A 20,522-nucleotide genomic window follows, 5' to 3' on the forward strand; every position below is an offset into this window, starting at 1 on the left:
CTCAATTAGGGCAGATCATTTCAAGTTAACTAAGTTTTAAAAAGTCACTGTTTATAAACAAGCTTAGACATTCAGTAGAAATAAATTGTCAACTTCATGACATATTGCAGGTATCCCTAACAATAATTTACCGTGTAGGAGAGCACCTTCCCATGTCTTTCACAGAACATGTATCTACAGATTACCATGATCCAGGAACAGCCTAAGGAGTCCAGTATCTATTACCCCACACCTTTTGCATTTCTTTGTTTGGTAACATGTTCAGTGTATCTTGCTCATTATTTTATATTTCATAAAAAATTTTAAAATCTGCTTTGGAACAAGAGAAGATCTAATATTTAATTAAATAACATAGGATAATATGTATTTTAACATAGAACTCTGAATTAACTTTATCTCTGTATGAGAGAATGATGTTGAAGAAACAAATCCGTAATTATGTTCCATGTTACTTTTTGTTCCATGCATATTCAGAATAAAAGCATATAAAATTTTTAAAATTCATTCTGGGTTGAGAAAAATGGCCATTTCACATTCTGTTCAATTGTAAATTAATATGAAGTTTCTTGAGAAAAAAATATCAATATTGATCAAAGATCTTTCTTTAAAAGTTCCTATACTTTCACCAAAAATTCTACATTGAAGAAATTATTCAAAGTAAATAGTTAGAAATGTAGGAAAATATTTATATCAAAGCTGTTCCTTGTAGCATTGATTATAATACAGAAAATTTTAAAATTCAAAACATAATTTCTGGAATAATGAGATTTCCAAATTTTAGACTTCTATGTAGCCATTAGCATTAAGAAGTAAAAGAATATGCATTTATTAGTAGACATATTCACAGTTTATAACTTACTGTCTTACTTTGAAGAATTTCACACTCTACAACATCACAGATTTTACCCCTGTTAAACCCCAGAATGGAAGTAGCAATTACTCAAATTCTCCTGTAGATCTTTAGTGTGAAGTAAACAGTACATGCAAACATTTCTTTAAAACTAGGATGTCATACCTCAAAGTAGAGAGTTCACATTCCCATATGGCTTTTTCATAATTTAACTGTGACATTATTTTTTTAGCTTCATAGAGCTCATCTTGCAGAACGCTAACCTCGTTTTCCATTTTTCCAATTTTTATTGTGAGTCTTTCACACTCATTGCTTTTAAGTTCTACTAATCTTTGCTGGGAAAGAATGGCATCTTGCATTTTCAATAGGATAACAAAATCTGTATTAGGGAGAAAACAATAAAGATATAAAATACATGAGTACTTTTGGGATATAAAGGACTGCACATTTAACAGTCATTCATTCATACAATGAACAAATATATAGCGAGGGCCTGCAATGTGGAGGACCTTACACCCAGCTCTGAAGATAAAACAGATAAGACCTCTGTTCTTATTTAAATACTTTAAGTGTGGTCAGGAACAAAGACAATTATAAATTCAGATAGATGCTATAAGTAAAGAGAGTTCTATGAGCACTTAAGAAAAACTGATCTACACTGAGCCCAGCAAACTGTCTCTGAGGAAGGGATGGCAACACTGAAAAACAGAAGATGAAAGGAAGCAGTTGAGCAAAGGGAGAAGGAAAACATTCCAGCCACTCTACAGCCTGGGCTGAAGCTCCACTGCAATCTGCTTCCAGCCAAGTTGGAGGAACAGGTGCTGATTGACCTTCTTACCTGAAACAACCAGAACAAAATAGACAAGGCACATTAAACAACGATTTTCAGGACAGTGGACTTCAAGCAATGGAGACCATGATCCCCGAAAGAAAGGAAACAAGTGAGCTAAGCCTTATGAATGCCTCAGCTCTCTGCCTTGACAGACGTTCCAGGCCATGACTGAGGGAGGAAAAACCTCAGGTAGAGTCTCCCAGACTCCCCGAGTTGAGGTGATGAAACTGAGAGTCTGGTAAAACCAAGGCAGAGAGAGATCACAGGACAGAACACTGGATAGGAGAGAATAGCACAGGGAAAGAAACCTGGAGACCTGCAGAGATCCCCTGTTGGGTATTTAGTAGAGTAACGAACAGTGCATGTTTGCTAGGAAACTACCTAAACCAAGGGTGGGGGGTGGGGAAAAGCTAAAAGAAATAGAGGAAACCATGCCTGGTGTTCACACAGAGCCAGGAAGAGTGGCCATTCCCATGAGCCAGGCTGGGAAAAAAATCATACTAGCAAAAAACAAGCAAATTAAAATTTTAAAAATATTTACAACTTCATCAAACAATGAAATACAGACAAAACTGGTAAAATCAAGAAAACCTATACACTGAAAACTATACAATATCACTGAAATAATTACATTCCATTATATAATTGGAAAGATACCATCTGGTGCCAGAACAATTGAATATCAATAACCAAAAATGAACTCAAAATGGAACCATAGATCCAAATATTAATATAAGCCCTAAAACTAGAAAACTTCCAGAAGAAAGCACAGTAGAAAGTCTTTGTGATCTTATGCTGGGCAAAGACATTTTAGACATGCTATGAAAATCAAAATCCATAATTGAACAAATAGATAAATTGGACTTCATTAAAACTATAAACTTCTTCTCTTTATAAGATACTACCAACAGAAAGAAAAGTTAAACCACAAACTGGGACAAAGTCCTTGCAGAAAAAAAAAAACAAAAACATTGTTAATAAAGTAAAAGTATCCAAAATATATTTTAAAAAACCTCCAAAAAGATAGTTCACAAAGAAGTCATACAGATGGCAAGTAAGCATATGGGAAGATGCTCAAGGTTATTAGTTATTAGGATAATGTATATTGAAACCATTATGATATGCACAATACACACCCACCAGAATGCCTAAAATTTAAAAATTCTAAAAAATGGCACAACATGGTGTTTGTGGCAATACAGCGCAACCGGAACTGTCAGATACTGCTGATGGCAATGAAAAACTGTACAAATACTTTGGAAAACAATTGAGTAGTTTCTTAATAAAGGAATATAAAGGGGCATGAGGAGACTTTTGTGAGTGATGGATGTTAACTATCTTGACAGTGGTGATGGTTTAATGTCTCCATATGTGTCCAAAATTATCAAAATGTATATTTTATCTATGTCTTTATCATATATTAATTATGCTTCATGAAAGCCATTGATTAGAGCGACAAGCATCTAAGATGGTGGCTGGAACACAGAGAGAAAGAAGGGTAGAAAATTATGCAGTATAATGCTGGAGAATTGAGATCTTTAACCTTATAGCAATGAAAGGTGATAGCTGCGTTTTAAGCAAGGGAGGACCATGATGAGATCTGGAGTTTTCAAAATATATAATTATGGTTGAAGAGTAGACCACAGTTTGGGCAGCTAGGGTAGAACGGAAAACAGTTTTAAGTGTATTCCAATATTCTAGGTGGGAGTTAATGGCAACCTGCCCTTGGCTATAGGTAGGAGGAGAAGCAGAGTCAACAAAAAGACTGGGCATGCCATTCACACAGAGAAAAACACAGTGGAATTATCATAACTCTTCAGCTGACAGTGCACAATATACATTAGTTCTAATTGTACATTAACATAAAGTATATTTCTGGGATGAACTCGTGACTATAGCACATCAGTGCTGTATGGTGCCGTGCTAAGCAATGGGTACATATATGTTACTTAGGATACGTAAGAAGGTCTTACATTTATACAATGGTTCTACCTTTACAATACATTCCAAGCTGTTCAACAAGCAAGATAAAATGCTGATAGTAAGAGGAAGGCAACTCACAATCCTCTGGGGCTGTTGCAGATGACCAAGTTAAGTCATCATGGTCACTCATAGACTGTATTTGTTCTTTCACCTACAAAATAAATAACACTGCTTCAATATGTCTCCAAATACTCATAGCATAAAAAAATGTACAGAAGTGCTAGTTATCCAACTTTTATATGAATAAAATCATAGGTTCTTCTAAAAGAAAGGGATTTTTGTTCGAAGGATACCTTTATCGATGCCTACTGCTTCTTACCACTTTTTCAAAGCAAATGACTTTACAACAAAATGTCCACTATTTTCTTATTTTATGTTGTATAATACATATTCTAACAATATTTTTGATAATTTATTTTTAAATACCTTGTTCTTTTCATTAGGTGTTTTCTTTGCAGGCCTGGAAAAACACAAACAATTTCTTTCAGAGAAACAATAAATATATGAAATACAAAGAATAGCTAAAACTTTTGTATATATAAATGTCTAATTTTTATATGATAAAATTCATATGTAAATTTATTTCTCCTCTTCAAAATGTTACAGGTAATTATATTTACAGGCAATATAAAATATAATAATTTTTACAAGGAAGTTTAAATGATAGAAAGTAATATGAAGAGATACAGAAAATATATTAATAATATCATAACAAAGAATTAAATTTAGATCAAGCTTTCTGACATTCAAAACAAAAGGAAACACATCTTAGCTACATTATTTGATAGAAAGAAATCTATCAGGGTATTTTTATTGTGATTATTCTCCTTTTCACTAAAAACAAGCTTTTACTGGCACTGAAACCTATTTGGGAAATCATACTTATGTCCTTATATGAGGGAAACGTTTTTCTCATGATGGTATTAGCTAGCTCATTCCGAACTTATTATGCAGATACTATGCATTATTTTAAGCACTGTGCATGTGGTAAACTCATTTTTGTCCTCACCATAATCCTGTGAGGTAGGTGACACATTAGGTATTTTATAAAGGAAGAAGCTAAGCACAGAAAGGCCACAGAACTTGCTCAAGCCCATAAAGCTTGTCCGTAGCAGACCCAGCATTCAAACCCAGGTTTCTGACTCCAAAGCATGGGTTTCCCCATGTGATGTGAAAGTAACATTTATTTTTAAGTGTTTTAAGTGAGATGATAGCAGAGGAAACAATATTATCATTCCATTTCTTTCCAAAATCATACATAATAACTTCTAAACCTTACAAATGTTTTCTTAAAAGGTTTTATACTCAACCAATTTTGGAAACATATTTTAATAAACTAAACATTTATTTTTTCTACAGAACGTCATCAGCAAGCATTCATTTATCTATTCAACTGTTCATTCATGCATTCAACAAATACTTATTCTATTCAGCATGTAATACATGTGAATGACATTGTTGGTACAATGAAACTTTATTTTATACTTTAGAACTTTATAATCCAGAAGTAATAATCTGTGGTAGATCATAATAGTTTGCTTTTTTATTGTACATGAAGAAAGCCCTCCCCACAATCTAAATAATTATAAAGTTGACACATATACCTGATACTTTAGAGCACCTTACCAAATCATAGGTATTTATTATGCTACTGGCAAAGGTACTGTAATATATACATGGTCAAAAAGGAATGTTTAAACTGTAATAAATATGCCTTAAGTGTCTGTGTGTTTTTACTACACTTTTTAAAAATCCTATCTATTACAGTTTAATTTTTAAGTCATCATTGGCATCTTTAATTCAATTAGAAAATTTCATTTCTGAACCAGTTCTGAAGAAATAACATCCTACTATAAAATCATACATGAATAGAACTTCTAAGGACAATTAGTTTACTACAAATGCTTAAAACGTAATGTATGAAGGTTTCTAGTGCTCAGACATGTAAACAAAATTAAATTTCCTTCTCTACTTGGTCATTCCCAACAGCATACAAATATATTCTCTAAAAGCTTCTAATTTAAAATAAAGAAATAAAACTCCCTTGAATCCCACATTCTTCTTCAGTTATTACCCATTTCTCCATTGCCTTTCCCAGGAAAATGTCACTCAAGAGCTGTCCATGCTGTCCACTACAGTCAGGGTTCCATGGTAACCATTTATTGAAACTGCTCCTTTCTTGAGCTACTTCACTTAGGACAATGGTCTCTAGTTCCATCCACTCTATAATAAATTACAACTAACTAAGGGGCACACACAGACACACAGGGAACTAAAAGTCATTGGAAATCAAGCAGGGGGAAATAGGGAAAGGGGCACAGACCACCCTGAAGGGTATACTGAACACTGCTCAGAGGATACAGGCACACTCACAGCCCTGACTCAAGTTTTACAAAACCCACCCATGTAATGAAAACATTTGTACTCTCTTAATATTTTGAAATGAAAAATAATAATACTTAGCTTAAAATACAAAAAAAAAAAAAAAGAAACTACTGCTCTACTCCTTGTACAAGTTCACTTGTCCTCATCTTAATCAATCATTTCACAGCATGGATACAGTTGAGCATTCTCTAGTTTTGGCAGGCAACACTATTATATTTCCAGTAAAAGTAATCACTGCTGACATTCTTTTACAAGGACATAAAGGACTTATAGATTTTATGTTCCTTCATTCTATTTCACTTCAGGCGCTGTCATCATTCACACCTCCAGGTACTAAACTGGCCTGCGCATACACTGCTCATCACAGATTCGTTTGAGGTCTGTTTTTCATTTTCATTTTTCTTTACTTCCCTTATATGCAATGCAGGACCAGTACTTTAAAACAAACACATAAAAGAGATAATGTTTTCTAATAATTCTATTGACAATATATAAAAGGGAATTTTTTATAAACTTCTACATCTTCTCCATTTCAATTCACTTATTAATTTAAAAAAATATTATGAAGCACCAACAATATGCAAAGAAATACATATTCCTTGCTTCAAAAAAAAAGGTCAAATGCAATTATGATACAATGTGATACACAAGACTGAATCTTTTTGAAAAGTTCTACATGAGCCCAGGGAAGGCTTCACAGAACAGACAAAATACATAAAAGAAGCTCACCAGGCAAAAAGTAGGAGAAAGCCAACCAACTTAAGGAAAGAATGTGAGTACCAAGATGAGGCACAGGGTGTCTAGGTGTTTCTTAGGAACTTGAAAGGAAAAGTGTAAAATACATAGAAGCAAATGCTGAGAGGTGAACGCTACGCTGACCTTGAATCCTACACTGAAAGCTGGGAGCTCACTGCCTACAAGAAATGATTCTTAGGCATAGGAGCAATAATTAGATTTGTGCTATATTTTTGGTTTTCTGTTTAAATATGACAATGTTTCACTTCAAAAGTTATAAAATAGCATGAAGCACACATAACATGAATGTAAGAAATCGGCAAATATCTTAGGGGAAATCCTTACTTTTAGAATACCTATATATCATTCTATATAGGATTTATAAATGGTAATATTGTGATGAATTATAATTTTGTTTGAAAATAAAATAATTTTTTGACTTTTATATACTTTTAGCCTAGCTAATTCTAATGTAAATAGTAAGATATACCAACAGAAAAGTGTATTTACTTTTTTGTGGAATAAACACATGTGTAAGAAAATCACTATCATATACGTATATGAATTTACAAAGAAACCAAAATTTCCCACAGGAGATTATGTTAGGAGTTGAGCATGAGCCTTTAAATATATCAAAAACAAAAACAAAAGTAACAGCTATAAAATGAATCATGTAGATAACTGTTCTGTTTAAGACTAAGCAGGCCAGAAAGAAAAGGGGGTTGGGGAGAAATCTTCCTGAGAGCAATTATCAAACAACTGCTCTTGACTCAAACTGCAAAATAAGTTTACGATTCTAGAATAACAAATAGTTTTCATTTTGAACATAGTTGATAGAAGGCTGATTTCAACACAAAATGTCTGGTCCTCACACTTAGAAAATGACTGATCTGTAGCCATGGTAACAAATAGCCACCCCCAAGTAGTTTTAAATCTAGTCAATCCATCAGTGACCACTGGCCTCATTCACCAATCAGTATCAGCCACTTGCTTCTGAGAGACAGCCAGTCAGACACAAACTCATTCCAATAAACATGCCTGGGAGTGCCCAGCACTCAACCACTGTGTCACTCAAATAACCGTGCTAGTACAGATGATGTCAACCCACGTATTCCTCTGAAAGGCTGCCAGTCCTTCAATGCCACTCTTCCCAAAACCCTGTGTAAGATCAGCAACTGCTCTGTCGGAAGAAACTGCCTCACCAGCATAGCTCTCTTACTAGAGAAAGCAATAAATTCCAACTTCATCTTCTTATTTCAGATATTGAAGGCTCACCACTCTTTGGAAAGAATTGTTAAGTCCATTAAAATTACCTCACTTATATTTTACTTTTCTTAATAAACACAAATGAAGTTTGCAATTCCTTTGATCTGTCTTACCATATGTAAGACAATCATCATTACAGTAAAAGAGTAAATACTGAGTAAACACATTATTGGGCTTTTCTCCCTAAATGAAAACAAATAAATATACAGAATATAGCTTATTAAAGTGTACGTAAGAATTCAAAAATGCATAACCGCTAGGTAAAGTTGTCACAATGAACCCATGTCACACTTTTAAATGAGATTTAGTCTAATGATTAAAACAATACCCACAGGGTAAACTCCATACACTCAGTTAATACAAGTGTATGGAGTAGGTCCTTATGACATTACATGCTAGGCTGTTTTCCAGACACAGGGGTATGGCAGTGAACACGCAAAAGTCCTATCATGAGAGTGAAGGAAACACACAATGACAGTAAACAGAAAAGCTGGGCAAACTGCATCATATGTTAGAGGAGAAAAGGTAAAGCAGGATAATGAAATGTTTATGTGTCGGAGAAGAGGCATGGTGGAAATGTTAGCATGTCTAGAAAAAGCCTTGCTGAGAAAACAGTTGTTAAGGAAAGAACTGAAGAAATAGACAAAAGGAGGCCAGAAAGATTTCTGAGGAAAACCATTTAAAATAGACAGAACTGCCAAGTACAGAGGTGTGCCTGTAGAGTTTAAGGAATAGTGAGAAGTTCAATGAGGCAGTAGCAGAGCTAAAGGGATTTAAAAAAATGGAAAATTAAGGCAGAGGGACTAAAGATCAGATCACGTGCTTCCTTTTAGGTATTAAGAAGAATGGTGACATATACTCTGACTGAAATGGGAGGCAATTGGGATGTTCTGAGCAGAGGAATGACATCCTCTGACTTGTTTTAATATGAGCACTGGGTTAAGCATTGATGGAAAGAGGACTAGAAAAAAAAGACCATTTAGGAGTGCGTTACACTCATCTAGACAGCAGATGGTGGTGGCTTAGACATTGGTGGTGGCTTCACCAATCTGTGAATGGTTTCTGCATCTATTTTGAAGGAAGACCTGACAAGATTTGCTGACAGATTTGGTATGAGATGTCAGAGACAGAGAGGGAGAAAAAAAGAGAGAATGAGAGAGAGAGAGATGTCAAGGATTACCCCAAGGTTTTTGCCAGAGTAACTGAAAGGGTTCCCATTAACTCCGGTAGGAAAGACTCCATGATGAGGGTGAGGTATAAGAAAGAACATCAATAGCTCAATTTTGGACCTCGTAAGCTGTGATACCTAATAGCTAACCAAAGAGGGAGGTCAAGTAGGCAGTTTTGTCTATAGGTCTGGAATTAAGAAAATCATTAGCACACACAAGGTAGTAAAAGTCATGAGAAAGAAGCCTGAGGACTGAGCCCTGGGACACTTCAATGTGCGAAAGGTGGGGTGTGAGGATGAACACACAAAACAGACTAAGATGGATGAACTAGAAAAGAAGGAGGAAAAACCAGGTGAGTGAGTGATATACTGAAAGTCAAGGGTAAAAGGGATTATGGAGGAGAGAGTTTTTCACTGGAGAAAAGATTGCTGACAGAGTGAGTAAAATGAGGTCTCAGAAATTATATCTAGATTTATTAAAGTGAAAATCAGTGGGAACTTTGAGAAAACCAATTTTGCACTAGAGTTGGGAGTGAAAATTGCTGGAATGAGTTCAAGAGTGAATGGCAAAGAAATTCAAGTCCATGTGCAGACACTAGGCAGTTTTTTCAAGGCCATCATACCTAAGTGGCATGATCATGGACACTCTAATGTTCTTCTTGTTTAGCTATATATTTCAATCACTATAAAATAATTATATAGTATATTTTCACACTTTAAATGTTTCCAAATTGTATACATATGGCATTTTAAAAAACGCCAGACCAAGGTATTAAAGAATAAATTCACAAAAATTATAGAATTACAAGATCCTATGAACATTTCTAGATCATATAAGCTGATTTTTGCTTATACTTTTGCCCATACTTATAAAAAAGACCATAGAAACACCAAAACATTCAAAAGTAGTATTTTTGCCTTTAGAAACATCATCCAATTGCAGGATATTTTATACTCATCAAATATAGAAAGCAATCACTCATACTAAAATACTGATTCAAGGACAGGAATAAAAGGGGTAAATGCACAAAATAATCTCATTTTTAAACTGAATGTTTGTAACATATAAAGTCACTGTAGAAAATACGGTATGATGCATACTGACATATATTTAAAAGGAAGGTTAATGCCATGAATTCAGGCTATCTTTACAAAGAAGATTCACCACATTAGCAGCACCTTGGTGTTGGCACGGGGGTCAGCAAATTAGTGTCTTGGGGCCAAGTCAAGCCCGCTGCCTGTTTTCATAAGTAAAGTTTAATTGGGACACCACCGTGTCTATTTATTTACTGTCTATCACAGTTTGTGGACTACAATGAACAGAGGCCCTGTGGTTCACAAAGCCTAAATCATTTACTATCTGGCTTTCTACAGAATGAGGTGGCCAATACCTGGTTAGTAGATTAAAGATCCTTTGATGTATTTTAGTAAGTTTTACCCAAAATATGAAAATGTTTATATGGGATATGGATATGCAATCCCTTGGCAATATCTGGATTAATGTGAGGATCCAGCAGGTGAGCACTCATGCATTGAGAACAAAACCCCAACAAATCAATAATTAGCAATTCTGTTGGGAACAAGGTAGAGCTGCAGTGTAGCATGCAGCATCCTTTTGAACCTCAGCAGATATTACAAGAATTCTAACATAATTTGCTTAAGATGTGTCATCAAACTATATGCTTTAAATATCCATCAATTGTGAAGTAATCAGTACACTACAGATCTAACTTTGTTGTTTAAATGGTTGCATATGACATTATTATATGGACATGACAATGTAACTATTTCCTTCTTGATTGGTATGTAGACTACCTCGAAGTTTTTGAGATGATGATGTTACAGTAACTATCTTTAACATGCATATACATGTATGCACGTAACACACTTGTATAAATATTCTGAACACACATATATTATAGATCTTTGACATACATAGGCTATCTATTTTATGAATATATTGGCTTCTTGTATGTTATATACAATATAGAATAAATGTCCTTAACTCGTATGTGTTTACATGTGTTTCTACAAGTCATGTTTTCCTGCAGCATCTAGTCCCAGATCCTAAGTTCCTGGTAGGCCAAAGGAGTGACATATTTGAAGTGTTGATACATGCTACTAAATTACACTTCAAAAAGGATTTGTCAATTTTATTTACCAACAGTGTATCAAAATGCATTTTCCTCACATTTGCCAACACTGCTAATCTTTTAATAAAATGCCAGTATCATTGGAAAATATGTTACATCATTAATGTGCATTTTTCTGATCACCGAGCAAGGCTGAATATACCTACAGAAAGCATAAAATTTGTTAATCATGAATATTAGTCCAATTAGAATTAATTGTATAGCACAATAAAATTATCTACTGTTAAATATTGCTACAGGCTTACCTATCACACACTTCATTCTCCATCCTAGGAAATTGCCAACTGTCAGTTTTTCTACTCTTTCTTTCTTGAAGTAATGCGTCATCGTCACTGTCATCACCAGCACCATCACATAGGTTTTCTGATGCTGCCATTTTATTGCTTTTGTGCTTCTCCTTTTCTTCAACCTTTAATGAAAGCTTGATAGTACGAATAATTGTTATTACCTTATCAATAAAAATAACTTTTTCTCTTTTCATTGATTTTATCCCTTGACTCACCTTAACTGTCATATTTTTAATCATTAAATATTTTGTGCTTACTTGAATATTATTGTACATAATTACCATATAATTATAATTATTATGGTATTATTGAAATTTTTATAAAGTCTACTTCATTTCTGTTTGAGTGAATGAAACAGAATTTTCCCAAATTTCTAAAAGGGCCCTTCTTAATTTTTTGTTGTTATTCACATCCACTCTTCTCTGGATAATAGGAATTTCCACCCCCATTTGACTGGCAGAGACAGAAAGAAAAAGACAAAGACATAAATCACGTCTTCTTCTGTCTTATCACCTGGATTTTACGTTAAATGGCCAGATTTAGAGGATGCAATATTGTAAGGCTTCAGGAACAGAGAGAAAGCTTTCCCTTTTCTGCACCAAGTTAATCTTTTGACGCTGCCGTTTATCATTCTTTTTTCATTTGGATAGAGAAATATCAAAAGACGAAGATACACACAAATGTATATGAACCAAGTTTGTCACCACACAACGAGCAGAGTGCAAGTGCTCAGTTGCTGGTGTGGAGTCCTGAAAAATGAGATGCTTCCCAAATTTCACATTCAGTAGCCATACAATTTTACAGTTGGAGGATGTACAGTATAAAGTAATTATCTATTTTAGCTCCTTCACCTACTGATAACTGGAGTAAAACCGAGAAAGATTAAATGATTCATTCAAAGCTCCTAAAGTGGCATTACCTAGCAATTTCTGACAAAAAAAGAAAAAGAGATAGTGGAATTGCATCATGCTGAATCAGGTAAATTACGAGATTAAACTAGTCAAAAACTAGTCAGATAAATTAACTGTCTGACTTTGGCAAAATAACTAAATGCCTTAATTGGGGGGCAGGCCTCATCTACATCGACATTTAAAAAAGAGTATCTCTAGATTTTTGTGTAGCTTTAAAACTCAACGTACAGAACTCACCTTTCCATTTTGGAGTCAAATACTGTATTTTTGGCTGGGGATTTTTCTACTCATATGATCAAATCATACTTGTCAAATCTTATACCATATTTGCAACATAATGTAAATTCTGATTTCACAAACATTTGAGAGTGGCGATTTTAAAAGCTATGTGGAACTATATATGTTTCTGGTCAATAATATTTAAAGTGGTTATGATGGAATTTTAAGTTCCAACAGTTTGAATCAAATAGATGAATCTTGCACACATAAAAGCACATTAAACAGATTCACTTGGCTGGGCATATTTGTTGCAAATCTCAAGGTTAGACACATATTTATCTCTTCTCAGTCACTGCTTCCTTCCCACTGTATTTTCATTTTATTGTTCAAATCAATGCAATTCATCTTTAAGTCACTAGGGGGTGAAAAAATCCTAGACCTTACTACATACTTTTATTAACTTATTTTACATTTATTCTTGTTGAGATGATATGGCATATGAATGAATTAGCTTCCCAGTCCTTAGGCCACTTGGAAGACTGGAGATGGAGAAACAGGTTGATTAAGGAATAATGATTATGAAAAAAATATTCTGAACTCCTATCATTTACATAACAGATAAAATCTATTTCTATATACAATTATATCTTTAGATAACTCCATCTTACCCATGAACTTTTATAAGTAGAAAATCAGAATGGATCAGGCAATTGATGAAGAGAAAGTAGAAAGGGTAGCACTTAAGTACTTTTTCTAAAGATTGCTAACTGGGGAGTGTCACACTTTTAATTATTAGGATCCAAAATCAACACACCAATTAGAAAGAAAAGGAATTTCTTAAATGTTAATTCAAATGATATACCATAAGATGATAATGTCACGAATCTAGATGGACAATCTGCTTAAGACTAGTTCTAATATAGTCTTGTTAGAAGAGAAGTTTCAGAGACAGGGCTGAGATCACATGTGGGGACTTGCAAAGTGGGAGCAGATGTTACAGTAAATAACCCTTAGACAGGAGCTGACTAGAGGGGCTGTTAACCATAGGCAAGAACCAGCTTCAGCTGGCTTGTCATTATGATTTCTGTCATTTTACATGAACTTAGGCCAATTATTACTGGAGTTTTACAATTGCTCCACCCTTGAAATCACCATGATGGCTCAAAGACAGCCATATACAGTATTAAAATGAGAGCAAACCCAATTTTAGGAATTACTACCCAAATTCATAGCAAAAGTCAGCCCCTTACTCATAAATACTCCTCCCCTCGATTAATAAGACTTCAGAACACCAAAAACCTCTTCCTCCTGATGCAGATGCTCTTTTCAAAGCCTGCCCACTCTCTTACTCTTGAGAGAGTGCACTGTTGCTTTCAATCATTCAATATAAAGCTTCCTGCTTGACTTTCATGGTCCATCCTAAAATTCTTTTCCTGATTAACACCAAGAACTTGGAAAAAACCTCCATTCAGAGGCCACTAACAGTCTAAAGTCTCCTAATGACAGTGAATTTAAAAATATAATAACATTTCATGATTTCCCACATTAAAACAAGTTAGAAAGTTGTTTGTACCCTAACACCAAAGGACCCCTTCTTAAAGATATGAGTCCCTTAACAGACAGTACAGATGACTTTATGACCCTATTCTCACCCTGGACATAGATGATGAAGTCAATTAGAGACCACAAGGCAGAAGAAATCTTTAACCGTGCCATTAATGATTGATAACATAAAACTGAAAATTCTGAACCACTGGCAATGGTTACTCCTTTGACATGAATACAACTCAGTGGTCATCACTCTTAAATTACTCATAATTTCTATTGCTTATAATTCAATATTTGATGTCACCCTCTTTATCATGTAAGGAAGTTGTAAAAATGGAAGAGTAAACAAAATTTGGAAAAACATATGCTTCAACTCCAAGGTAAACATCAGCTATAAGTTACTAGAGATTGTAAGAATATTTTCAGTTGCATAACTACTTTAAATGGGGGTAGGTAAACTCATAACTAATGAGCGCATAGCACACTGTATGGGGGATGGGCACACTTGTAGCTCTGGCTTGGGCAATGCAAAGGCATTACACATAACCAAAATGTTTGTAGACCTATAATATTCTGAAATTTTTTTGAAAAATGAAAATAAATAAATAAATTGGAAAAATAAAAATATAAATAAATAAAATTATAAAATAGTAAATGATTATTTACTCTAACAGGTTAGTGCAAAATGATGTTATTAAAATGAAGAAAATTATGTTAAACCAGAAATTTAAATTTAAATCTTTACATACCGGTGGCTGGTTATTTTCACTTCCTTCATGACTCTCTTGCTCATTCTCTGATGTCACTTCTAGGTCTTCTTCTGCTAAAAAATCCATACATTGAATTAAATTGGATTAGTTAGAAGAGTGAGGTAAAAGACAGTCTTTATAGAAATAGATAGAAAATAAAATTTTCATTGTATAAATTTAGAGTTTAAATGAAGCTAAATCTATGATGAAATACTTACTTCTTTAAGAAATATTTCTAATTAAAAAAAGAAAAAAAACCCAAGCTTCAAGAAACCACTTGGGGAGACACCTGGTCCAAGGCATACAACATCTCAAAGATTCACTCACAAATTCTATTAACTATTAGCTATGTCTGTTAACTGAAGAGGAAAGTGGCCATAGATCTGTGTGAACATGCTGATTGATGAGGGGAAAAGGGATCATTAATCAGCGGAGAAAGTCATGACGCTGAGAGGGTAACCATCAAAACTGATGGGAGAATGCTACAGCATATCTGTAACACAACCCAGCAGAATTATTTGTACCATTATACTATAATTAGTTATCATGTTCTTCAATTTGTCCCACGATTTAGAAGTACTCAGCTGCAATGCAGTTGAGAGCATAATTCATCTTTCATCGGAAAAACTATTCTGAACTGATCAGCTTGGATTCATTTGTAGAATGCTAGTTAATGAAAATATTCACCTTTTTCATTAGTTATATGGGCTATTGGTATGCCTACATTTCTTGTATCCTCTGGGTTAGTCATCTTAAACTTTCTTGATACACACACATACAAAAAGCCTTAACACCACATCTAAGAAGCAATGTATAATAAATTTTCTATATTGAAATAACAATTTTAGTATTCAAGGATGAACTCTGTAATTTTTTTTCTTTTTAAAATTAGTTTGGTTACCAAGTAGTCTTTAAAAGACTTTTATGAAACAATTACCTTACCAAAAATTTAGCTATCTTAAAAAAGCGGCTGATGCTTCTATATTCAAATTAATCTCATTTGATTAACTAATATTAATGCAACATGTATATTTGCTGTCTGACAGCTATGGGGAGGAAAAATAAATTACTATTGTTCACCCCAATTCTAGCACTCCCTCCTGCTTCTACTAACCTTTAAAGTAGCAAGAATCTAAGCTTCTGTTTGAGTGTAAATATAATGAAGTCATCTGAAGTGCTCCCAAGTTTCCTCATCAACTCCAAAATCACCTTCCTAACTTCTTTCATTCCTCCCTCCTTCACCCCTCACAATCTTTCTTCCTTTACAGCAGTCATGTAGAGATCTGTGCCCCTTATTCTCCTCCTTCAACATCTTTGATTTATTATTCCCACCACATCTTTCCTCTTCATTTAGCAGTAGTACCTCACATCTCTAATTTCTCCTTCCTCATCACTTGGCTCCTTCCCCTCTGGCTACAAACATGCTCAGAAATGATAACAAAATAATGTTTTCCCCTGATCCTGTAACGTCTTAAACTGTTATCCAATGGCTCTTCTTCCAGATTTCTCTAAAAAGAAGTCTATACCCAAGGCCCACCAGCAGGAGCATCAGCTGAGAAGTTACTAGAAATGCAGAATCCCAGAGCTGCTGACTCAGAATGTGCATTTTTAACACAGCTGATTGATGAAAGTTTGAGACGCTCTGGTCTACACTGAGTGTACTTCCACATTCCTCTACCTGAACTGACCCTTTTGGAATCTAGCCTCATGTTCCTCCCTATCATGTCCCCACAAATGAAATTGTATTACAAGTCATAATGTTTCTAATGGGCTGCTTATCAGCCTCTATCTTCCCTCATCTCTCAATAACTGACCCTATTCTCTTCTTCTCTCCAAAGTTTTTATCTTGAGCAGTACTAATTCTACCCTATGAAGTAAGAACATTTCAAACCACATTAAATTATGCATGTGTACAGCTGACCACATATGCTTCTATTCCTCTATGGTATAGAAAAGATAGTGCTGCAGGCTTAGGTGCCTCAATCCTTAGTGCCTTCCCAACAGTGAGGGAGATAAGAAGAGTGAGAAATGTTTGCTATACTTCTCTGACACACTCTGGTATTGGAAGCTCACTTTATATGCTTCCCACATTTCAAACACTCTGCTCTTCCTTTTTCTGAAGAATTATTTTATTTGACCACCCTCCATTACATATGCCTGCTTCTTGATGCTTGATGATATTCTTTGGATTTTAGAATGTATCAGTGTACATGTTTTTAAATAAACAGTCTGTTAAATGATTTTCTTTTAATAAAATATGGTTCTTACCTTCTACTTGTCCATTTATGGTGTATTCTTGTTTGTGAACTGCAGCCCACCGTAAATCACCACCATACTTCTGTGGGAGATTCGTGGAGACATTCTGTTAAAATTAATATCAATAATAAGTTTCAATTAAAAAATAAAAATAATGAATTCCATCAAAATTTTCCAATCATATTCTTAAAACTACCTGAATTTCCTATTGTAAAGGCAATTAGACTTAAAAATAAGAGAAGTATGTATTGAAAAACCAAAACATTTGTACAGGGAACTTCACAAATGTTATCCAGCTCAAGGTTACCTTTTATCTATTTCTGGCTATTGACTCTGAAAACCAAGAATGGAGGAAAAAGGCAATATAGTCACAGACAAAATATTAATGGGTATGCACATTTCAACAAGGAAGTAACTTCAAAATACCTGATTGTACTTTACAATCCCCACCAAAAATAAGAAGAGTATTTAATATATATACATACATACAATACACCTACTATAATAATTACATAATTAAATATTTAGAATAATTTTAACCTTCGAAATGTTTAGTGTTAAAATAAGATACTTAGCATGATAACAAACATCAGAGTATGTCAAGTTCAGGAAGAACAGCACATTTAACAAGCTGCATCATTTTGGAAACAAGGGCTTGCAAATATCTAAATATTTTTTAATAAAGTTTTTACTGATAGTATAAACGGATGAATAAAATGATGGAGTAGTAAAAAAACATATCTTTATGTCATATTTCAATAAAACCAAGGAAATGTTACACATGTACAAGGTAAAGCAAACAAATATTAGAGATACACAAAGTAAAGTATATGTAACTCTTTCCCAATTAAAAAGAAAACTGCAAAAAAGAATAGCAAACCTTAATGAAGAGAGAATTATAAGAATATTTATTCATAAAGCATCTAAATGGTGCTGGACACTTATTTGTACATTTTTTCTATACTTAATAATAATTGAGTAGGATGGTGGTTGTCCCATTTCCTGCTTCCTGGTCATTCCAGGATGTTAAGGGTAAAATGAAGAGATGTGATCCACTCATCTCTCCATCCAGAATGTCCTCCTCCTAGACTTTCACGTAGCTTGCTCATTCCTAGTCATGTGAAAGTCGGCGATGTAAATGTCACCCTCAGAAAGATATTCTCTGACTACAGAATTCTATTCACATTTCCATCCCCATCCTAACTACAAACTACCTCAATATTTTCTAACCAGTCTCTGTTTTCCTTATATGCAGAACTTATAATGACCTATAGCTCTTTGTTGTTTACTTATTTTTCTCTTCCTACCCCTATAGCATATTCCCTCATCTTGTATATTCAGTGTCTTACTTCCCAGCATGTAGTTGGTACTCAATAACAGACATTTAATCAACGTCAAAACATGTAAAATCCCATCAGGAAGGTCTCAAGCATCAAATCACTATATTCCCACAGGACATCTCTGGTAATAGTCTGCTGGGAAACTGAACATAACCAAAATTAGGAATCCATATGCTTGCTATAACTTCCATTCTTTTCTTAGGACTACTGCCTTCTGGTTTGCAAAAAGTACCTTCAGCATTCATTAAGTTAGTGAGTATCAGTGTAATCATTTGGTCCCTCATTTGTATAAACACTCTCTCCAGTTTACAAAATGTTTTTATGTTTCTTACCACATTTGTTCATTGCGCGTACTTAAGGAATAGATGTTAGTACCATATTTATGAAGAAGGTCACTGATATCTGAATAGGATAAATCATTCATTTTTTTCAAGATTGCATGGCTACTAAGCGACAGTACCAGGACACTAACATGTCTTCTGGCTTCCACTCAGTGCTGGTACCACTGTGCAGCAGCTGTTCTATCATCAGACCCTTCCCATATCTTTCCACAGTTGTCACTTCAATGTACACTGTCATTATATTATGCTGACACTAGTACAAACATGGATGCCACAAAAATATCCAATGGCTTCTATTTTTAAAAATGAATTCTACTTATTAAAACACCACTAAACTGAACTGTTGTTACTATAGTCCTACATATTTACTGTTCCCATACTTTTCCTTGTCTGGAAATGTTGTTTGCAGATCTATACTTAACAACCCAATTATACGAACACCTTCAAGTTGCAGATATTATCTTTTTAAGTTCCACGTTGGAAAAGACAATCGTTCAAACAGTTTCTCTCTGAGTATCATTAGGACTTTTACACACCCACATATAACATAGAATGATTCATTTGATCATAAGTTGACCTGGAATAATTCTTTTGTTGTAGAAAAACCTAAGTTGAGAACCCAAACTGATTCCTTTTCTAAGCTTTATTTTGTTGCACTATACTATAGTAGCTTCTTAAATGAATCCCACAGGTGAGAAGAATTGTACTATGCAATAACCAATTTGTTAATTGTGAGCTGAAAATACAAGAAACTAACTCTTTACAGGCATAAACAGAGGTGAGAACATAAAGTCTAAACATTTTCTTTTAGGTTCTAACATCATTTGATACTTATATTTTAAAATAACAACAACAATAGACAGTACCTCCAAATCCTGAGGTGATTCTGCATCTTCATTTTTTCCAGGCTTTAATGCAGACATCTTGTCTATAAAATGGTATTCACAGATACACTCATGAGAACATTTTTATCATACATTTTAAATACATATACAAGTCTATCACCATTCATTTTTATCTCAATAAAATAAAACTAATAGCAAAAATAATTTCAAGGTTGAACCAGTTTTAGGAAGAAAAAAGTAGACAGTATCAAGAAAGACAGCAAAAGAAATATATTTAAAAGAAATGGATAATATATTGGGGTCTGCATACTTTAAATGTTTTTTGTGTATGTGTGTGATGGCATTTAAGGATTAAAGAGTATCATAGGTATTCACTAACTTACCACTTCTGTTATTTTTGTGCACATAAATAAAATTGACATTACTTTTTGCTCTCGCGGAGCATGTTCAATAATACCAATACCATTTTCCTTTTGTCCAGATGCTGGCTTTGTTGCTCCTTCCTATTTAAAAAAAAAAAAAATCCCAACTTCAGAAAACATTGCATTTATTCCCTCACTCACTCACTCAATTAGTCTATAAGACAATGAACGTTACTCTGTCTATCAAATCACAGGCACTATTCTGGCAGAAGCTGATAATATAAAAAAACGG

The 20,522-nt window shown here is 34.1% G+C and overlaps 2 protein-coding genes and 1 long non-coding RNA gene across 3 annotated transcripts in view; all 3 read right to left on the bottom strand.

The window, feature by feature from the left end:
- Positions 1 to 841: 841 nt before the first annotated feature.
- On the bottom strand, positions 842 to 11,786 carry LOC123629742 (POTE ankyrin domain family member A-like). The gene is made up of 5 exons (XM_045539158.1): positions 11,618 to 11,786; positions 4,092 to 4,125; positions 3,744 to 3,816; positions 1,016 to 1,229; positions 842 to 908 (listed from the first exon to the last, which is right to left on the bottom strand). The coding sequence occupies exons 1-5, from the start codon at positions 11,746 to 11,748 to the stop codon at positions 842 to 844; spliced, it is 519 nt and encodes a 172-aa protein (XP_045395114.1). The 5' UTR covers positions 11,749 to 11,786.
- Positions 11,787 to 15,120: 3,334 nt separating this feature from the next.
- LOC123629760 lies at positions 15,121 to 19,931 on the bottom strand. The gene is made up of 3 exons (XR_006732219.1): positions 19,890 to 19,931; positions 17,355 to 17,448; positions 15,121 to 15,160 (listed from the first exon to the last, which is right to left on the bottom strand). It is a non-coding gene; the product is annotated as an uncharacterized LOC123629760 (long non-coding RNA).
- Positions 19,932 to 20,147: 216 nt separating this feature from the next.
- The window catches only part of LOC123629759 (ankyrin repeat domain-containing protein 26-like), a 37,479-nt gene continuing 37,104 nt past the window's right edge, over positions 20,148 to 20,522 (bottom strand). Inside the window, exon 12 of the mRNA XM_045539163.1 lies at positions 20,148 to 20,371. Within this exon, the coding sequence (XP_045395119.1) occupies positions 20,243 to 20,371 (129 nt within the window). The 3' untranslated portion in view covers positions 20,148 to 20,242. The remainder of the gene's footprint in view (positions 20,372 to 20,522) is intronic.

Source organism: Lemur catta, unplaced genomic scaffold (assembly GCF_020740605.2).
Source record: "Lemur catta isolate mLemCat1 unplaced genomic scaffold, mLemCat1.pri scaffold_41_ctg1, whole genome shotgun sequence".
Taxonomy (NCBI): Eukaryota; Metazoa; Chordata; class Mammalia; order Primates; family Lemuridae; genus Lemur; species Lemur catta.